This window comes from Canis lupus, chromosome 12 (genome assembly GCF_003254725.2).
Source record: "Canis lupus dingo isolate Sandy chromosome 12, ASM325472v2, whole genome shotgun sequence".
NCBI classification, from domain to species: Eukaryota; Metazoa; Chordata; class Mammalia; order Carnivora; family Canidae; genus Canis; species Canis lupus.
In genome coordinates this window covers 15,832,670-15,849,904 of record NC_064254.1, presented here as the reverse complement: position 1 = coordinate 15,849,904, position 17,235 = coordinate 15,832,670, and the positions used below count along the sequence as shown (strand labels likewise).

The 17,235-nt window shown below is 38.1% G+C and overlaps 1 protein-coding gene across 2 annotated transcripts in view; it reads right to left on the bottom strand.

Annotated features, from left to right (window-relative positions):
* The window catches only part of ADGRF2 (adhesion G protein-coupled receptor F2), a 37,424-nt gene extending 20,443 nt beyond the window's left edge, over positions 1–16,981 (bottom strand). The window contains exons 1-2 of one of the 2 annotated variants that reach the window (XM_049092146.1): positions 16,733–16,981; positions 2,051–2,151 (exon numbers count right to left, since the gene is read on the bottom strand). In XM_049092146.1, the coding sequence (XP_048948103.1) occupies positions 2,051–2,122 (72 nt within the window). In that variant the 5' untranslated portion in view covers positions 2,123–2,151; positions 16,733–16,981. Of the gene's footprint in view, positions 1–2,050; positions 2,396–16,732 lie in introns of those variants that run through there. The other variant, XM_025418978.3, reaches the window with a different exon arrangement.
* Positions 16,982–17,235: the final 254 nt, after the last annotated feature.

The window sequence follows — 17,235 nt, the reverse complement described above, 5'->3', positions numbered from 1 at the left end:
CAATGATGTATTTGAAGGCAATGAGCCTTCAAAGCAATGATGTAAGATGACTTCTTGTTTCACAGTCTAGAGATCCAAGCCTTATTATATACTTGGAAGACTTAAAGGCTTTTGACCCAACAAGAATAATAAAATGGCATTCTTTCGAATTTTGAAAGATCTTATTTTACAGGTAAGGAAGGCAGGTCTTTGATAGACAAGGTGACTTATCTGAAGCTATGCAGGACTCCCTTCTTAGGTCCCTCTTCTTACAGCTGGGACTAGAACTCAGCTTTTCTTAATCCTTTGACATAGTCTTTTCCACCAAGCCAGCCCACATGCAAGTGGAGAAGGCAGAGGAGTATGCAGGGTGTAGGGAAGTGATGCATTAAACTCATCTTAAGAGGGCCATGCTTTCCAATACACTATAATAAAGCACTTCAAAGTGAACAACTCTGGGTTACCCTTGGCCCATTAAACAGAATCCCATGAAGTCACATTATATTAATCAGATATGTGGGCAGAAGCCCATGGTGCACTTTTGCAAGGAATTCTGGAAACTGCCTTCTTAAGTAAAGGACAGGATTCATTTCTTCCCAGTTAATTTGCCAAAGCACATCTATATACAACTCCTCCTCATCATTTCAGTTCTAGAGAGGCATCTGATATGGGCCACTTTAGCTTCAGATATCTATAATCCTCACCCAAATACTACGAAAAAGATACTTTGGAAACCTGTAATCTACTAAACCTGAAAAGCTGCCAGGGTGAGAAGGGAGGTCAGAAGAGGAGTAGCACCCAGAAGCTCAGCATCCAGCAACTTGTAAATTGAGAATAAAAGGGTAGAATATTCATAAGGCAGTCCCCAATAGCTAAGAAAACAAAACCAACCTCCCAGGCTCTATCTACTCTCCAAGTTCTGTCTTGTTGGAAACTATGAATGAGGAAATGAAGAGGGGAAGGAGAACCAAGCTGTGGGGTAAGATGCCTCTGGAAGAAGTCTTTCTGAAGGAGTCTTTAGCCTATCCCAGATGCTAGGCACCAGCTCAGTGCTGAGGAGAAGGGGAGTCATGGAGAACATTCCCAGCCAGTGGCACACTACTTAAAATGTAAAGTAAATATCATTTGGAAACTCCTACAAAGAATTTCCAAAGTCATCCTTCACTGAGGAGGCTTTTGCTAAGAACTTCCATAATACAATGGAAAGAACAAGAAACAGAATCTGAAGAAATGGGTCCTGCCTTGGTCCTGCAGCTGGATGGGTGTGTAACCTCAAGAAAACCACATTCCACAACATGAACCTCCGTTTTCCTATCTATAAAGTAAGAGATGGCTCTTCACCAATTGATCTCAAAGCTCTCTTCCAGATCTTGTAGTCCAATAATAATACACTATTCCCTGGAATACTGAACCTTATTTAAGTAAGTAACTGTTAAGGGCATTAAAATGACTCAGGATGTGAGGGAAAGATTCTAAGGGGAGCCATAGGGCTCGCTGCCCCCACAAAACTTACAAATCCTACATTGCTATAAACTTCATACCAGTTAAACCTTGATTAATCATTGACTATCTGAGGGGCATATTTCTCCTTCCAGACCATCCATTGTGTTCACTATCAGGATTCTCAAAGAGATGTCATTTTGGGTGGGACAATGCTTGATTGAGCCAGATCATTCCTAGGTCCTGCCCACTAAATGCCATTAAGTATCTCCCAGTCATTTTGACACCCCTCACCACTCCCACATTTTCAAGTGCCTAAATGGAAGTAGCACACGGCTGGTTGTGAGCAATGAAAATCTTCACCATTAAAGGATATGGGGAAAAAAATTATCAACCTTAAATCACTTGAGCCTCACTGCATCTCAGGAATTTATAGAAAAAGTCAAAAGGAAAACAGTTTGAGGCTATTAGCTAAAATGGGTTTGGGATACCTGTAGTTGCAATTTCTTTTGGCTGGACCACTGTCTTCCCCCTACGCTTGAGCACAGATAGCTAAGAGCTGCCTAACAGATGGATTTTTATTTCCATTTGCTTTCCCATCATTTCGTCCTCCCACCTCCCTTTTTCTTACCTGGCATAATGTCCTGCAGGACTCTGTGGGCAAAAGAAACACGAAGCAGTATAGCAAAAGCATATGAGTCATCGTCTTCCACACAGCTGCCTTTCTTGCTTCTATAAAAATAAATGAAAAAGCAAAGTGTCTCCCATATGAAGCTTTCAAAGTTTCTCACTGCAGACCCAGTCAACCTGTAAGTCTGGGTTCTGTCCTTCATGCTGTCAACTCAGACTTCTCTGACCCAGACATGGCATCCCTGTGGCCTCCCATTGACTTCACGGGGAGGCTGCAGGTGTGAACAACAGCTGGCACCAGGAAGCACAGGTAATGTGATACCTCCTGTGGGAATCCCTCCAAAGGAAGCTGCCTGCTGGGCTGTAATGAATAATAACCTATGTTCAGGGAACTAGAATGATGGTTCACTCCCTGGGCTAGGCAGCTCTGAGAAATGTGTGGGTGGCTATGGAAGAAGGTGAGTTGGGGTTCCTATGTGCAAACTCAGCCCAGAAATATCTTTTGAAGGAGAGTAAGCTAGGCTTGGCATATCATCCTCACTCTGACCTAACTCTGAAGTTGTATTTTCATAGGTAGGTAGCAAACTTCAAAACTGGTCTTAGACAAGCCCTGCTATTGTTATTTCTGCCAAAATTGATGTCAAAACTAAAATGATTCCTTGGTACCTAAAATAGTACTGGACACGTGGTGGGCCCATGATATACTCATTGAAAAAGAAAAAAGGAGAGAAGGGGGGAGGTGGTCGGGAAGGGCTGATGATTTGTATCAGACCCAGGCTCTGTAGACAACTAATGTAAGTTGAAATTTTTTAATGTTAAATTTTAATCATTTTAATACTTTTCATTTTGAGTAAAAACCTCTTTGAAAAATATTTGATGTTTCTTTGCTTTTAGGTGGAAGTGTTCAGAGGACTTAGTGTCATCAACAAAGGTTAGAAGTTTTTGCAATGGTCGATATTTGCTCTTTGACCGTTTTTAGCCAAAAAGGAATAGCCTTTCTCCCCAATCATGCATTATTCTACAGCAAACAACCATTATTTTAAAGACTAAGCAAAATGTCTTTTTTAATGTCTTTTTAATGTCTTTTTTACTGTGTTTCCTGTGTTGAAATACTTACCTCACTAAATTCCACTGAAATCAATGATTTTTTAAAGTATTTTACATTGTCTGTTTCAGCCTGCTGTTATAGGGTTTTCTGAAGGTCCGTAGTTCTTTAAACACAAGGACTATCTTGTTGCTCATCACCTTCCAATGTATTTGAACCCAGATGGACATATAATTTCAGTCATGTCGGCATACTTTTTTCCAACTTAAGTTCTTTCAAATGGATAAAAATGTAGTATAAAAATCATCAAAGTGACTTACCATAATCATCATCAATGCAGTTATTGTTTTGGGTAGAATCATCAAAATTAGAAAGAAATTAAAGCCACTGATGAATTTGTTGATATAATTTTCATAAAATCTGAGCATGAGTCCATGTTTTCCTGAATTACATTAATTTTATGTTAAATTCATCATCATAGAGAATGTTTTCTCTTTAACTAAAACTACTTAAGGATTGAAGGAATTATAGAAGACAACAAACTTTCAAACAGTTAGCACTGCTTTGCCCAGACACTCAGATTTTTTAAGGGGGGCTGAGAAGAAGTTGAATGAGTAGACAGATCAATATGAGATCTACTGTTTGCTTAAAATTTTTAAGATGTTGTTTTGAAAAATAGTCCTTATTTTATTGTCCTTTTGTTTTAATTTTTAAACATAGTTGTTCTAATTTTATCAAAATGTATTTTGATTATTACTAAAATTGTTTTTATGCATGGCAAAATCAGCACAATGTGCTCATTTATGGGGTAATGACCTTCACAGACTTCATAGTACAGACTTCTTTGGGAGTTATGCTGCAATTAAAATTTTGGAGCCCAGAATTTTCTAGCAACTTCTTTGCCCTCCAGGATTAGCTTGTCATAGAAGAACTGGAGATCACAACTCTGGAATGCTATCTGTGCACAAGTTTCAACCACAGTGGAACTTGAGGTACATTTCAGGCTTTCTCTTGATTCTTTTAACTAGAATAAACATTTCCTAAAGTTGGCTTTTTTGGTATTTTGCTCATAAAACTGTTCTTTCAGTGGACTTAAATAAAATCAATTTTCTTCCAGACTTGTTGACATTAAGCCATAGTCATTTGCTCTTTTTCCAGTCACATGAAAACAAAAGGTTTGGATGAAGCCAAAGTATATAGCGGCAAGACAGCAGCAAGGATCCAATCTTTTGACCCCTATCCCACCTGCTCACACTTCCCACCTCTTTTCCATTTTCTTTTGAAAAGCCTCAGGTCTCTAATGGTTCACACCTCTTTACCCAGGCTCAGCCCCTCACCTTTCTGAAACATAAGGGTAGTGGGAGTGTAACTCTTCTCTCTCAATCAAATGTTTGGAAATGTCAGTTTCGTGTAGTCCATGCCAAAAAATTCATTACTGACATTCACCAGAAAAGGCTTATCTCGGGGCAGCTGGGTGGCTCAGGGGTTGAACATCTGCCTTTGGCTCCGAGCATGATCACAGGGTCTTGGGATCAAGTCCCACATCGGGCTCCCTTCAGGGAGCCTGTTTCTCCCTCTGCTGTGTCTCTGCCTCTCTCTGTGTGTCTCTCATGAATAAATAAATAAAATCTTTAAAAAGAAAATAAAAGGCTTATCTCTCAAGAACATACAACCTGAAAAAACAGTCACTTCATGCGATTCATACCCCAGGAAACATGGAGCACTTACATCAGCGCTGACATTTCACAAAGTAAAATGTGCCAAATACAAAATATTACAGTTTTCTTCAGGGAAGAAACCATTTCCCTTCTCTTTTATAAAGAAGGAGGAGGAGGGAATAGTGTCCCTGTACTGTGGCTAGATCTACAGAGATAATGTTTCCAAACATCCAAACTAGAATGTTTTCCCATTCTCTGCTGTCTGCTTTCCAAATCTGAAAAAGGTACTTAAGATGTTAATGTACGTGTTTATTCAACAAATATAAAATGAGCTCCTCGATTCCAAGTGATGTCCCAACAGCTCGAAATTAAACAACCAGAAGGATAACTTCTTTCTCTGTGTGCTCACCACCTCAGGGAAGCTGCAGGCTAATGAGGCTTTTGAAGCCCCTCCAAGGGTTTGGGAACTTGGATGGGCTTTGCTCCCTAGAGATCTGCAGACTCCAGGAATCAAAGCTTACTCAAATAAGCAGGATGGCAAGGACTCCAAACTTTCAAATTTCACCCAACAATTCTCATCTTTGTCAATGATTTAATTTTGAAATATCTTCCTATCTCTATGTCAGATTCCTCCACCCCAAAACCATATGGTTGACTGGCAACAGGCACAGCTCAACTAATGAAAGACAAAGCAGGCAGAAAGCAAGCACAGGAGTTGCAGGCTAGGGCTTGTTCCATGGATGGCCCCATCAGAATCAAGCATTTGCTTAATTTAAACACACACTCACACATGTAAGCGAAAGAGACCAGAGCCATTTTATAGGGTGATTTTGGAGAAAACCTCTACAACTTGGATTCTTAAATCCTGATTAGAAAACAAAACAAAACAAAACAACAACAACAAAAAAAAAAAAAAAAAAAAAAACAAGAGTGTTGGAATACCATTCATGGCAATCACACACAAAAATAAAACTCCAGACAGAACTTTATCAGCCACTCAGGAGTATTTCAATCACCAGCTCTGTCAGCTGACAGTCTGCGGCTATTACTTGAATAATTAGGTTTTGTAGCGAATTGCTGAGGCTTCCAGTGAGATCCACAAAATACCATCAAAGTTTCCAAATAGACTGTGAGAATACACTTCGGATGATCTCAGGGGTGCAGGTGTATCATTGTGTCTGTCATTTACCCAACCTGCTGTTTTACCTCTCTAGTCCATCACCAACCCTATCCGCCCAGGCTGAATGCAGACATCACGGAAGGGAAGATGTGAATAAAACAAATAGTTATTGTCTGTTTACTCTGTGTCTGGCATTACGTCTGCATTAACTATTTTGCTGCCATCAAGCAGTGCTGTGAGACTGAAATGACTTCCACAATTTTCCAAAATTAAGGGGCTGAAAGTTGACCCTGCCTAACCTCACAGGTATTCTTTGAGAACAGTTCCACGTATAACTTTCATCTTGACAACGTAAAATTTTATAAGTCAGGCAGGCTCTTAAGTACATCATTCTGTGCCATCCTTCTTGTCCTGAAGACGTAAAGAGGCTGATCACCATCTCTAGCAAAAAAAAAAAAAAGATAAAAAAGAGATATAGATAGATAGACAGGGAGAGATAGGTAGATTGGAATGATCTATGCTTAAATGACCTTGCAGAAATTCACAAATTAAGTAAATTGCCTTCATAATTCCTTCTGTCCTTTTCCTGAGTCATGTCCTGTGTTATGCCCAGATGCTCAGGCTCTGACTTTTGTCTCCAGTCTATAACCTCCCTCCTTGGACAAAGCTCCTCACTCTGAAGCAACCTTTCCCACATCAAGAGTCTCCTTTCCTAGGTCTTGATCCTACAGAATTTGTTTGACTGACAAGAAGAAACAGTTAACTAATAAGATAAGCTGACTGCCAGTGATGTGAAAATAAATACAAACGGTTTTGTGATTTAGTCATGCCAGGCAAGTATATATTTTAACAGGGATTTTCTAAAGGTAACCTCTTCCACAGTTGGAAATAGAGGCATTAACCCAGGTCAATAGGCCAGATTCTTGGGAGCAAGGATGGCTCTCCACGCCCCAAGCTACACCCACAGAGCTACCTACCTACAGGTGCAGATGAGCCCTCAGTTTTCTCAAAAGCCTGGTTTTTTAAACTTTAAATCATTTCCACTGGTTTCCCTGAACCTTGGCCAGGGGTTTCTCTAAACCTTTTTTGAATGGCCTAATGCATGGCAGTTTCAAGCAATGCTAAGTAATGGGTGATTACTCACACCTGAAAGGTAAATAGTAAATAGGGATGAACATGTGCAATGGGCATGTGTGTTAGGCACTTAGTATAGGTGTGCCCCAAGAATCAGCTGCCTCATGAGTCACCACAAAACCAAGGAAAGAATTTATCTGACAGTCTGAAGCTGCCAGGATAAGTTAGAGAAATTATAAAAGTGTGTAAAATTTGGAAAGGAATGCTAAAATCCTGGTAAACCCAAATTATTGTAGCACTGCCACACTTCTGGGACTCTATCGTAGAGAAATAACTTATACAGGAAAAAAAAGCATGATTTGCAGATTTGCTGATGGCAAATTTGTACATATAGTAGCAGAAAAAGAATACAGAATCCTTATAAATATCAAACAACAATGGAGGGGTTAGGAAATTCTGATAAATCTATGTAAAGGAATATTACACAAACATTTAAAAAATTCATGAAGAGGTTTGATAATATATTAGTATGAGGTAACAGTATTATATATTTATATATTTATTAATATATTAAACATTATAATTATACGTTATGTAATATTAATGGGAAAAATCAGTCAATAAGGTGGTCTCTTAATAATATGCACATCTATAGAAAAACACTGGTGGGATTTCTCAGTTACAATGCTTTATTGAAAATGAATCACAGAAGTTTCCACCAACACGAACAAAATATTGAAAAATAGCAAAAACTTCACTAATTGCAAAAAAAAATGAGAAAAGGGGCAGAACTTAAGGGAATAGCTTCAAAGACTCTTTAAAGAAGTGGAAAATTTTGAAATGAAGTAGGATGTAGAACCAGAGCACAGCGCTTAAGCTTTTATATTTCCTTTCTCTTTCTCTTTTAGCCAAACTACAGCAGAAAAAAATCTTCAGAAATCTCATTAGTGCCCAGAAATATAGTAAGAGACAAAATGTGAGAATCCTTTTATTTTTTCTATTTTAACAGGAGAAATTTGTGAGTTGGATGTTGGTGATAGACTGTATATGGAAAAGGGAAACTGACTTATTGATAGGATCTCTCTCTCTCTCTCTCTCTCTCTCTCTCACACACACACACACACAAACACAAGCAATCAATTCAAGCTATGATTTTTTATCATACATCAGCTTGAAAAATAAATGATAAAATAACAGATTAAGATAAAAACCCCAAAATGAAAATATTTAGAAATTTATGGGGATGGCTGGGTAATTCAGCCGGTTGGGTGTCCAACTCTTGATTTCAGCTCAGATCATGATCTCAGGCCTGTGAGATGGAACCCCGTGTCATGCAAGCATGGAGCCTGCTGGGACTCTCTGACTCTTTCTCTGCCCTTCCCCTGCCTCCCCTGCCTGCACATTCTCTCTCTCTCTCTCTGTCTTTCTCAGAAGAAAAGGAAAGAAAAGGAAAAGAAAAGAAAAGAAAGAAAAGAAAAGAAAAGAAAAGAAAAGAAAAGAAAAGAAAAGAAAAGAAAAGAAAAGAAGAAAAAAGAAAAAAAAGAAAAAAGAAAAGAAAAGAAAAGAAAAAAGAAAAGAAAAGAAAGAAAAGAAAAGTTGATGGAACTTCAACACAAAAGAAACAATAAAAAGGAAGTGTCATACTTGAGAAAATCAAGCAGAAATGCTGATGAGAAAGAAAAAGAGAACTGCAAACAGAAAGAAGGTACTAGACACGGAAGACAAAGATTACCCACAGTAAGAATAAACCCAAACAAAGCTCTGAAAATGAACACACATAAAGGGTAACCAAAGATAAAAGGGAGTATTGAGATATAACACAAGAGCATTTCCTTGAAATTTAGAGGGGAGAAAAGATCAAAATAAAAATATAATGTAGCTGTCAAAAATTAAGAGATGAAAGAAAACTAAAAGAAAATATAAGGGTGCTAAAACCTTATCCTTCTAGAAAGGAATAAATCCACAGTGCCTAAAATTAACAGGGTTTTTTTTTTTTATTTGCTACCTCCAATCTTAATAAATTTCATAATCCTTCTTTTAAACATTAGAGATATTTCTAGAAAATAATATCCCTGGATATTATTGTAAGGGGGGAAGTCTTAGAAGTTCAAAAATCCCTTAGGTTTCACATGTTTCTCTTTTTTTGTATTTAATTTAAATGATACTGAATTTAGTAACTTTCACTTAAAGATAACAAATATGGTATTTGTATTTTTGTATTTGTATTGCTTTCTGCTTTTCTTTATATCTATGCATCAATCTATCTGTCCTTATAAATCAGCATATGTGCACAGAAAATATCTGGAATACTATTCAATAATTAACAATGGCTTTTTCTGGTATCAGAATTGGACATCGTTTCTTGCATTATATCCTTTAAATTTTCTGCTCTCTTTGAATTGTTTTACCATAAGCATATATTATTTCTACCAAAATAAAAGAGTGTTTTTAAAAGGAGGGAGTGAGTAGACTGGAGCCAAATATAGCAACATATTAATAGCAGGTAATTCTGGAGGTGGGCGTGTGGATGATTTATTACTTTCATTTTCACCAAGGTTTTACTCACTTCTAAATATTATTTTTTAGGGGCGCCTGGGTGGCTCAGCAGTTGGGCGCCTGCCTTCAGCCCAGGGCCTGATCCTGGAGACCTGGGATTGAGTCCCACATCGGGCTCCCCACGGGGAGCCTGCATCTACCTCTGCCTGTGTCTCTGCCTCTCTCTGTGTCTCTCATGAATAAATAAAATCTTTAATAAATAAATAAATATTTTTTAAAGGAAACAAATAAAAACACTGGAAGGACACCAACGTATTAACAACTATGATAAAAGGATAGAATAACTTTCTACATACTCCATACTCCTCTCCATATAGAGAATTTATATAGAGATATATAGAATATATTTTCTACAAATAATCAGAATTCTAATTGGAAAAAATAAACTTTTTAACATTGTGGCAGGAAAAGCATGAAATAAATTTAAAGCCAAAAGATCTATGTTCTTCCTCTAATTCTCATGATTCATTTTATGAAATAAGGCAAAATACTTAAATTCTCTGAGTCTCATTTCTTCATTCATTCATTCAGAAAACATTTATCTTGGGCCAGTTTCATGCAAGAACAACTTAGGCCCCAGAGACAGTTATGAAGACAAAGAAGACAAGGTCTTCAAGAATCTAAAGTGTAATTAAGGAAGACAGAAAATATAAATATAAATTAACGTCGTAAGTATTCCCTTTGAGGTATACCAAATATACTTTATAACAAAAGTCATAAGCTATGACAATAAGTCATAACCTCTCCCTATTGGGTATTTGAAGGACCATCACAAACAAGTGACTTTCGGGGTGGATCTTGCGGGAGGCAAGGAAAAACAGTATTCCAGAGAAACAGCAGGCTGGAAGCAGGAACTATAAATCAGTGTTCAGGGATGACTGTGAAGGTCACAACGTCAGAACATCAGGTGTGTGATGGGAAAGAAATATATGTAGCTCATCAGCTAAAACTGTGTTGATGTCAAAGTGAGGTGGGTTATGTGCCTCAGTCAGCAATGGGATTCTTCCCTGGATGATTAGCCATCAAGTCCTTTAATGACAGGATCAGATTTCATTTAAGAAAATTATTCTGCCAACAGTGTAGAGGGTAGGAGAGAAGGCAGACATGCAGGTCAGCAAGCCAGTGGAGAGGCCATTCCTTAATCCAGGTGAACAATCATAAAGACCAGAACCATGGCAATGGCATTTGAATGGATTCAAAAGACCCCATAACCAAAAGAGAAAGAAGAAGGAGTGAAGAAGTGAATACTATTAAAAATTAGCTTTAGAAGTGTAAGCAAATTTTAGGAAAGGAAGTATATGTGAAAAATGTAGCCGAAAGAAACATGATGTTGATATTTCTAAACTAAGCATCTGGGTGAGTTTTGATGAGACTAATCAAGAGAGGAAGTACAGAAGGAGAAGCAAAGTAAGTGAGATAAATGGACTAATATTTAGATAGTACTTACAGGGAGAAATCTGTCTCAATGTGTAGGTATTTCCATTAATGCAAATTTCCTCCCAAGCACTTCTATCATCTTTCAGCTTTCAATAGGCTTCAGCACTTTTTTCTATAAAAGCCCTGCTACTATCAGGGCTGTGCAACACATGGAGCTGTAATGCCCTATACTTCTGCAAAAGTCTCCCAGAGCTATATTATCCACCTGAATGAAGACTCAGAAGTGAACAAGTCCAGCATAAAAGTGTGTAATAGTTAATAGCTATAAAATAACCACTAGAAGATTAAAATGCATAAGGGTCTCATCACCTCAGAATTATTTCTGAAATACAGATATCTATAAAAACATTAAATTTGAATTTTATGTAGTATAAATCCTCATTACACTCATTGATGAGTAATAATTCTTTCTTCTCACAAAATGGGAATATCAAAATGAGAAATTTTAAAGAGCACCCTTATTCTGATCAGCATGGCAGTGGAGGGATTAAAAATGTGGATTTCTTGACTCAATGTCTAAAAAGTTACATTAAAATATGCATATTCATTCTACCAGAGATATTTTTAACTAGATCATCAGTTGGGAGTTTCAGATTACTATTTCAAATTGAAAGTAGTTATTTCAGATGAAAAAGGTCCAGGATTTGTTGGTGCTCCTCAAGTGTCTCACATTTGACACTTGGTACTCTCGCATTTATATTATGTATATTTGAAAGTAATTATTCATAACATATGTATGGAAGAGTAATGAATAATTATTTTTTAATATAAATAGAAAGAGAAAAATGTCCTTAAGTAGATCTTCAAAAATAAAAAAGCAGTATGAAAACAAAGAGACATTTAACTCCTAAACCTGACAGGATATTTCCATCTTTTTCAATCCTATGCTTAGAAAAAAAATGTCCTTCCTCTTTTGGTTCCTTACATATTTTCTTGTATTACATGACTTTTCTTTTCACTTTACTTTTTGTTGGAATGTATCTTTTTAAACTTCTTCTAATGAAGATTTCTGTGTGGCAAACTCTCTTAATCTTTGAATGTCTAAAAAATGCTTATTTTATTGTCATTTGGGATGTTTGAATGAATGAGTAAATAGTCAAGGCATTGGTGTTTCTATTCAAAGGGTGATTTTTTTGTAATTCAGTCCTTGGGCAGAAGAGACGTTAGCACCAAATAAGTTTTGAAATGGCTTTCACGGATGAGATCCCCTAAGAAGGACAGCAGGCAAAGAGAACTGAGACACGCCAGGCTCAGGTGAGTGAGGCGGAGCGTCTCAGGCACAGCCAGCATTTTGGAAGGAAGCAAGACCTTCTGGATAAATCCAATGAGGAAGAGTAGGTATTTAAAGTCTTTAGGACAAGTACACAAAAACCAAGATGATTATGTGTAGCAGTACATATTTAGCAGTCATGAAACTAGGTTGGCACAGATGTCACTGGGTTTTGCACTATGACTGAATTTAATTAGGCCTGGAGCCCTATTTGAACCAATGATGGAAAATTTGCCCATACAAGGCAAACTTAATTGATTTTCAGTTTAAACAGGTCTCTTTTGATCAATTCGATATTTGTTCCATCTTTTCCTCTTCCTTTCTCCCCAGGGATGCTATTCTTTAGCATCAGAAGAGAAGCATGCTGGGATAAGCCTCCAACTATGCTGGCTTCTGCTGAGCTGAACTATCACTGCTGGTCTTTGGGCCTCAATACTCCGCCTGCATTGCCCACACTGACACTTCTGTGCCCCACTCTATTCTCTGGCAGCCAGGTCCACTGAGATCACACTGATTATTTTCTCAGTGGTCAAAAAATATCCGGATCAAGCCCAGTCTCTGCAACTTCCCAAGGGTATGGAGAACTGCTCCTCTGTCTTCAGTTGTTCTTCCTCCTCTTGCTTCCTGCTCTGATTCCTTCAGAATCATAGAGTCTTTCTCTCTCCTGAAGTCCAGTTCTTGCTACAGGAAGCCCCGTCTTCTTTTTGGAACCAGCTGGAAACATGGCATTAGCCATGTTCAGCCGTTTTGCATTAGCTTCACGCATCTCTTGCTTCTCTTCACCAATTACCACCCCTCCACCATCCTCAGAGCACAGACTCCCCGGTCATCAGCAACCCCATGCCCCTGGAGATGACAGACACTTCCATGGGTAACTCAGGGGCACAGGGCACCAAAAGTCAGAGATTCACAGCATTAGGGACCATCACAAAATGTCTACACCCCAAAGCTTGCACAGCAGTGATAGCACTACTCTCTTTCAGCTGTGAGACAATTTGAGACTGCGTCAGACTCCCAAAATTCTCACTAGACCCTTCAAGATGTAGCCCCTTCAAAGATAAGACTGAGAATTTCCTGCAAGATCAGTGTGGCAGGAGGTGTGACTCAAACTCATAACCAATTCAGAGAACTTCTTTATGGAAATGTGACATTTTAAACACCAGATGTGTTATGGCGTAAAATGTATACTTGCTGCAAAGGAACATTATTTCTAGAAGGGACCTTCATTCATGGTATTTAACGCATAACAATGTATAAGGCCTGCTTTGATATGGACAGAGTTTTTGTTTTGTTGTTAAATAGATTTAATTTGTATTTTGCTATACAAAACTTTCAAAAGAACAAAATCATTCCCCATCATACCATTCTTTCAAAACAAAAACATAATTTGAAAAATAGCTATAACTGGGGAGCATCTGGGTGGCTCAATTAGTTAAGCTTCTGAGTCTTGGTTTCTGCTCAGGTTGTGCTCTCAGGGTTGTGAGATCAAGCTCTGTATCAGGCTCCATGCTCAGCACAGAATCTGCTTAAGATTCTCTTTCTCCCTCTTCCTCTGCCCTTACTGCCAAATAAATAAATAAATAAATAAATAAATAAATAAATATTTTTTAAAAAGACAAATAGCTATAGTAGAAAATAAAGTATTTGGGGACACCTGAGTGGCTCAGGGGTTGAGCATCTACCTTCAGCCCAGGGCATGATTCTGGAGTCCCCTGATCGAGTCTCACATCAGGCTTCTTGCATGGAGCCTGCTTCTCCCTCTGCCTAAGTCTCTGCCTCTCTCTATGTCTCTCATGAATAAATAAATGAAATCTTTTAAAAAAAAAAAAGTATTTGACTTCTCAACAGCCAGATGTTCTCGAATTTAGCCATTCAGAACTCATTTTGCGTTTCTTTTGGAAGAATATACTGGACACCTGTTATGATTATTGTAATTAATAATCTTACCTGGAAATTGCTTACATCTCTTATGTTTACTGTGAATGCAGCTGTTTTGAAGATGGACCTGGCCAGAGCTGACCCCAGCTGGGCTGATTAGTCCTCACCCCAGGGATTTTCAAACTTTGATAGAAGAAAAGAAATGGGACTCATTCTCTTCTAGAGAAGCTGAAGAAGATGCAGCCAATAGCAGTAATTTCTGACTTTGGTTGAATTCCAAAAGGAGCTTTGAAAAAAATTGCCAATGTCTGGACCCCAGTCTAGACCATTGAAGCAGAATTTCTGGCAAGGTCCAAACACTAGTATTTCTCAAAAAACTTTTTAATTTTATTTTGAATAATTTCATGACTACTGAAAAGTTGAAAGAATTTTACAGTGAATACCTACACATCCCTTCACCTAGATCACATTAATTGTTAACATTTAGAGATGAATGGGGTTTTTTAAAACTCTCCAGGTGATACTAATACACAGAATTGAGACCAGACTCTAGTGATATGCAACTGAGAAGAATCCAATCACGAAAAGAAGAACAGTACAAAATGAAGCAAATACACCAAGAAGGAAAAAGAGTTTTTAAGAAGAGAGTCCTGGTGATGCTCAGAACCTTGTATTTCATGCCCTGGGTTCTATGAGAGATCCTAATATTTTTATATTAAAATCACCTTTGAGACTTAAAGTACTATGATTTAGGAGCTTGTTCAGTGCAATCAAATGATTCAAGAATAATATGCAAAGGCAGCATGATTCTATAGACTCAGCCCTAACTAAAAATAAAATCAGAGTCTATTGGCTCATGAGATCAAGATTGTGTTAACAGAAATACATTTTTTAAAAAACACACAGAAGGCTTGAGAGATCAAGATTATGTTAAGAGAAACACATTTTTAAAAAAATACACAGAAGCCACGAATTCCCAAGATAATGGGATTAAAGATAATTAGACCACAGGCTAAACTATGGTTTTGTGGAAATACCCACTGTGTTTTCAAGCAGACTGTTTTTCCACTGGTGAATTAAGTCCAATCTTGCATAATGCAGGCGCAGTACCAAGTTGGGAGGGACCGGTGGTAGTGGGAGTGCTCTGCCCCAGTGGTGAGAACTAAGTATTTTATCAGTAAGGAGGTTTAGAATCACTGGAACATGCTGATAATAAAAGGGAGACTGAATTTCAGTCAGTTCTATTATTTTTTTGACATATTTAGTAATATTATTCTCCATGGACACTGCAACCCATTATCGCCTGGACCCAAGGCAAACCACTTCCACACCAGACCCTGTGCCCCTGCTGCCAGGTCCAATTTTAGAAAGATCAAGCAGTCACCAGGCTTGGAGCTGTCTCCTGATCTCAAATATCTTTGAATAAGAGTCTTGGTTTCTATTTACAAATTTTCATTCATTTTGCAAAGAGACAATGATGCTGTAACTCTGTATCATGCAAATACAATTGGGACTGGATTTGGGCTAGTACCCTTTTAGGATACAAGCCCTACAGGCATAAAGTACAAGTTTTGCAGTCTTTTAAGGCTAATTATTTGCCCAGCAATGTGCTTGAATCATTTCTCTGAGCTACAAAGAAGTTGATGTTTCCAAACTAAATGAATAGAAATGAACTCTGAAAGAGGAAATTCAACACAGTAAACCAAAGATAATGTCAGATAAACTCAGGCCTCACTCTTTCACTTGTGAGTTTATTATAGAAGGGGAAAAACAGACTTTGTCAAAATTCAAAGGACTAAAGTTTTTTTTGGTTTTTTTTTGTTTGTTTTTGTTTTGGTTTTTTGTTTTGTTTTGGTTTTTTAAGACTGAAGTTTTTAAGCAGAACTAAACTCTCAAAATTTACACTCAATAAATGGTGATAAAGAATTCTTTGGGGAAAAGGAAGGAAGAGTGAAGCATGAACCATAGCAGTATTTTAAGGAATGATGTGAAAGCCAATACAAACACAAGTGTTTGGAAGTCCCCACCCCGTTGTCACCAAAGACTAACACAATGCAGATAAGTTTAGGAACAAAGAGAAATCTCCCCAAAGTTTACATTCCTCCTGAGGTCTGATCTGAGGAAATAAGGTTCAGAATCAAATTCTTAATGCCATAGATTTTTGTGTGTGTGTGAAGTTGGAAAAATATTCCTCTGTTTTTAGGGAGACTTTAAAGCTGTTGATAGCTAATAATGAGTCCAAATTATAGATAAAACATTACAAAGGTCGATGAGGGGAAATAATGATTTAAAAACAGTTAATTCACTTCTCTATTTGCACTTAATCATTTTTAGATAATCAGAAAAAAAAAAAAAAACATTTCTTTAAAGAATTCAATTTCCTGGACTCAGATATTTGGATGGGATCAGAGGAGCATAAAAACATCAGAGGGTAATAAAAACAAAATATTTTCATACCAGACTAGAGATCTTCTTGAATTACATAAAATGCCTCCAAATCACCAAATTCCTTTTTAATACCTATTCGCTGTGTGTGTTATTAATTAAGCCGCAAATTACAAAGCCTCGCACCTGTGGAATCATAATGGGTTGCTCCTCTCCAGAGGAAGTGACTGGAGGGAGAACGAGGACGTGGGAGTACTCACTGTGGCTAGCTGACAGCAAAGTCACTGGCACATATGCCCCACTCCCTCGCAGCTAAAGACAAGGGTGTCAGTAGCTTTCCTTCATCGTATCTTGCAACAAAATCAGCAGGCTGGGCTCCTGTACCTCTGAGCAGTCAATACAGCCCCGAATGGTGGATTCTCAAGCTGAGGCATCCAGGCTGGGCCCTGCCCTGGTGCCAGCAGCCAGCCCCATACAGGGGCCCTGCAGCCCGACAGACAAGTCCTGCCTGGGAGTAGCTCCTGGAGTGGGAGGGACACGGTGCCAGAGAATGGATGAGTCACGCACTAGGTGATACACACACAGACTCTCACAAAAAGCAAAGGTTTCCCTTTTTGGCAAGGGAGTGAGGACTACAGTGGCAGCACAGGATCTGTGGTACTTGACCATACCCATTAGCATCCTTATTAATCTGCCTCAGTCTGAAAATGGGGTATGGAAAACACAAGTACCTATGCCTGGAGCTCTGACATTGACTGGCTTT